Below are 3,147 nucleotides of genomic sequence, written 5' to 3' on the forward strand. Positions count from 1 at the left end.
TATATTGATGATTCAAAATGCCAATTTCGAACCATTTAACTTTCAGGAAAAATACTTTATTTTAAACAAAGATAAAACAACTATATAAAGAATAGCAAACATCATGATGTTCTAACCAGTTGTATTAGTACCAAAAATAGCAAACTCGACCAAGAACTGTGCTATGGGAGGCACTCCACTCAATGGCCAGCAAGAATCTCGCAAAGTAGGTTTAAAGATGAGGAAATTGCCGCTCAGAAAAGTTAAAACGTCTGGTTTCCCATAGGAGGTAAGTCACAGAGACAAGTCCCCATCCCAGATAGGCTGGTGACAAGGCACACACCCCACTCCTTCCCTGTCCCCCGACCCCCAGCCGTAGCTCTGCGAATCACCCCGTAACTGCTAGTCACTGCGCAACACATACGCTTTGATTCTTTGAACTCTCCCTGAACAAAGGAATTCCTTAACTCTTATTTCTAGCACTATCAGTTTTATTCCCAAATGTTTTCATTAAAACTCTACCTTGACTTAAAATTCTATGACACGTGATAATATCTTACATCAATCAGTTTAGAGCATATTTTGTCTTCTTGGCACCAATTCCATTAAGTATTAGAATGTCACATATTTCACCAAAGTTGTTCACTGAAGTGTCACAGGGTGATTTGTTAATTGACATTGTTCGCTGCCAAAAACATTTTAAACAGGGAAACCTTCATGTACCAAAACAATAGCATGAATACTCATCGGTGCTATTATAGTAATAACAGCTTGTATATTTTATACAGTGAAAATATTTCTTACCTGAATCGTTCCATGGAGAATTAATGAATACGAAATACAATTCTTTCAGGTTAATGATAGGCTGGTGTTAGTAATTTCATTTGGTGGACTTTGTTTTTTATATTTGCTTCTCTAAGTATTAAAAAGGTAAACTGTGCTTTAGGTTAGAACGGAGGTCAATTTATTAGATTCACGAAATAAAAGAAAGGAATTACGAACTGAAAAGGAAAAGTTTAATGTAATAACTGAATTAAAATTAACTTAGTATAATTACGTACGGAATAAGCACATCTCTAAGGGACATGTGATAGTTTTCCAAAAAAAAAAAAAACAACTCAAAAGCACAACTCATGTTAAGTTTTGTTTATAGCTTTGTGAAGTTATTATTTAGAAGTTATGCCTTTCGAGACATAGATTAGCCAAAATTATTTCAAGAAATATGTTCGTCTAACCTTTGAGCTGGCACCTTATCCTGGCTATTCTCTGCCTTAAGACGTAGAAAGCTGCAAAACAAATGTCCAAAAAAAGAAATTCCAGATCTTTTCTCTGTAAGGAGGCTGGACTTGGGTATTTATCAACTTGTTACATTCCCGGAGACTTACACATAGTCAACTTTCAGTGCTTTTCTGAAACAAACAAAAAAATCTAGGACATGTTTAAAATAGTAGTATTTTAGTCACCATTTTGTTATTAAAAACATGTTATAACAAAAATATTAACCAATAATTGAAGTTATGCTAGTCTTCCACAGTCCAAATTCTAAATTAAAATATTTTAGACCTTTTGTGACACTGTATCTTCTATTTCAATTTTTTTGTTTTCAGAATATTAATTTTTTGATTCCTAGAGACAGTATCTTTTTATTTCAGTGAGTATTAGACAAAACATCTGAAAAATATTAAAACTTTTAATCAATTAGTAAGAAAGGCTGGCCGTTTTAAAATGGATATGTCTTTACTTACCTGTTTCTTACATACTGTTCCTTTTTCTCTCCAACTTTGGGGAGGAAATGTTAAGGTTATTTTTTTTTTTTTTCTTCCCTTCCGTGGCATTTTCTTCTTGCATGGCTGCTTTGGTTGTCAATAGCAACAAGAATTGCCCTGAAAGCTCAGCCATTTTACTTGAAGATACGTAAATAACCCAGTCTGATGAAAGTAAAGGGAAGAAACCTGAAACGCTAATAATGGTCAGTGTCTGACCAGCCTAGAGATCTTAGAGGTGAGGAAAGAGGTGATTTTACTACTTGTCTTCTTGATCAATGCCTTTCTCTTGAAAGCATAAAATATCCACGTTAACTTAGGATTTGCGCATTTATTTGTATAATTTAAAATTAGGTGAACAAAGTCTTCTTTTAGGTAATATCAGAAGAAAAAAATTCTAAGTCCTATTTGATTTAATTGAAGCAGTAATTTAACTATTGATCTAGAATGATTGGGCTGTATTTTAAAGGCACACATTACATTTGCTTGCTAAAAATGTTTTTTTTTTCGTGTTGGTTAGGTTTACAACAAATTAGTGTTCAGAGTCTATTGTTAAATTTTAAAGAACTCACCATCTCTTGATGTTGACACATTTCTTAATACGGAAAAATAAAATATATCAGGTACAATCTAAGCAAACAGCTAGAAATAAATCAAAGCACAGATAGCAAATTACATTTTGGATCACATATTAAGGAAAATTGGTTATAACCATGGTTATGTATAAGGAAACCATATAAAAGGATACTGTTTCTTTAATACTCTTTAAATGCCAATTTTGAATCATTTAACTTTCAGGAAAAATATTTTAAATTATTTCAAATGAAGAGAAAACAACTTAATATAGAATAGCAAACATCATCATGTTCTAACTGGTTGTATTAGTACGAAGCAGCCAAACAGTTTTGTATGGTTTATTTTCCTCTTATACTACTTTAAGATTGGGTCACATTTTTCCTACTTAACATAAATTAGCCTTGCTATACATAAATTTAGTAAATTTTATTGTATCAATATGTATACCTGTTAGACCTCTAGCATAAAATTTTAGCCAATGTCCCATATTTTAAAATTCGCATTTTAAAACTATACAAAACTGCATTTTAAATCAAAGCAATGTTGGCTGGGCGTGGTGGCTCACGCCTGTAATCCTAGCACTCTAGGAGGCCGAGGTGGGAGGATCGCTTGAGGTCAGGAGTTCGAGACCAGTCTGAGCAAGAGCGAGACCTCGTCTCTACAAAAAACAGAAACATTAGCCGGGCACGGTGGAGCCTGTAGTCCCAGCTACTCAGGAGGCAGAGGCGGGAGGCTCCCTTGAGCCCAGGACTTTGAGGTTACAGTGAGCTATGATGACACCACTGCACTCTAGGCCAGGCAACAGAGAGACCACGTCTCAGGAAAAAAA

General features: G+C 34.3%; 1 protein-coding gene across 1 annotated transcript in view; it reads right to left on the minus strand.

Annotated features, from left to right (window-relative positions):
• The window catches only part of NPNT (nephronectin), a 127,231-nt gene that overhangs the window by 58,231 nt on the left and 65,853 nt on the right, over positions 1–3,147 (minus strand). The window contains exon 4 of the mRNA XM_012655086.1: positions 1,215–1,265. Within this exon, the coding sequence (XP_012510540.1) occupies positions 1,215–1,265 (51 nt within the window). The remainder of the gene's footprint in view (positions 1–1,214; positions 1,266–3,147) is intronic.

This window comes from Propithecus coquereli, unplaced genomic scaffold, assembly GCF_000956105.1.
Source record: "Propithecus coquereli isolate 6110/MARCELLA unplaced genomic scaffold, Pcoq_1.0 Scaffold46, whole genome shotgun sequence".
Taxonomy (NCBI): Eukaryota; Metazoa; Chordata; class Mammalia; order Primates; family Indriidae; genus Propithecus; species Propithecus coquereli.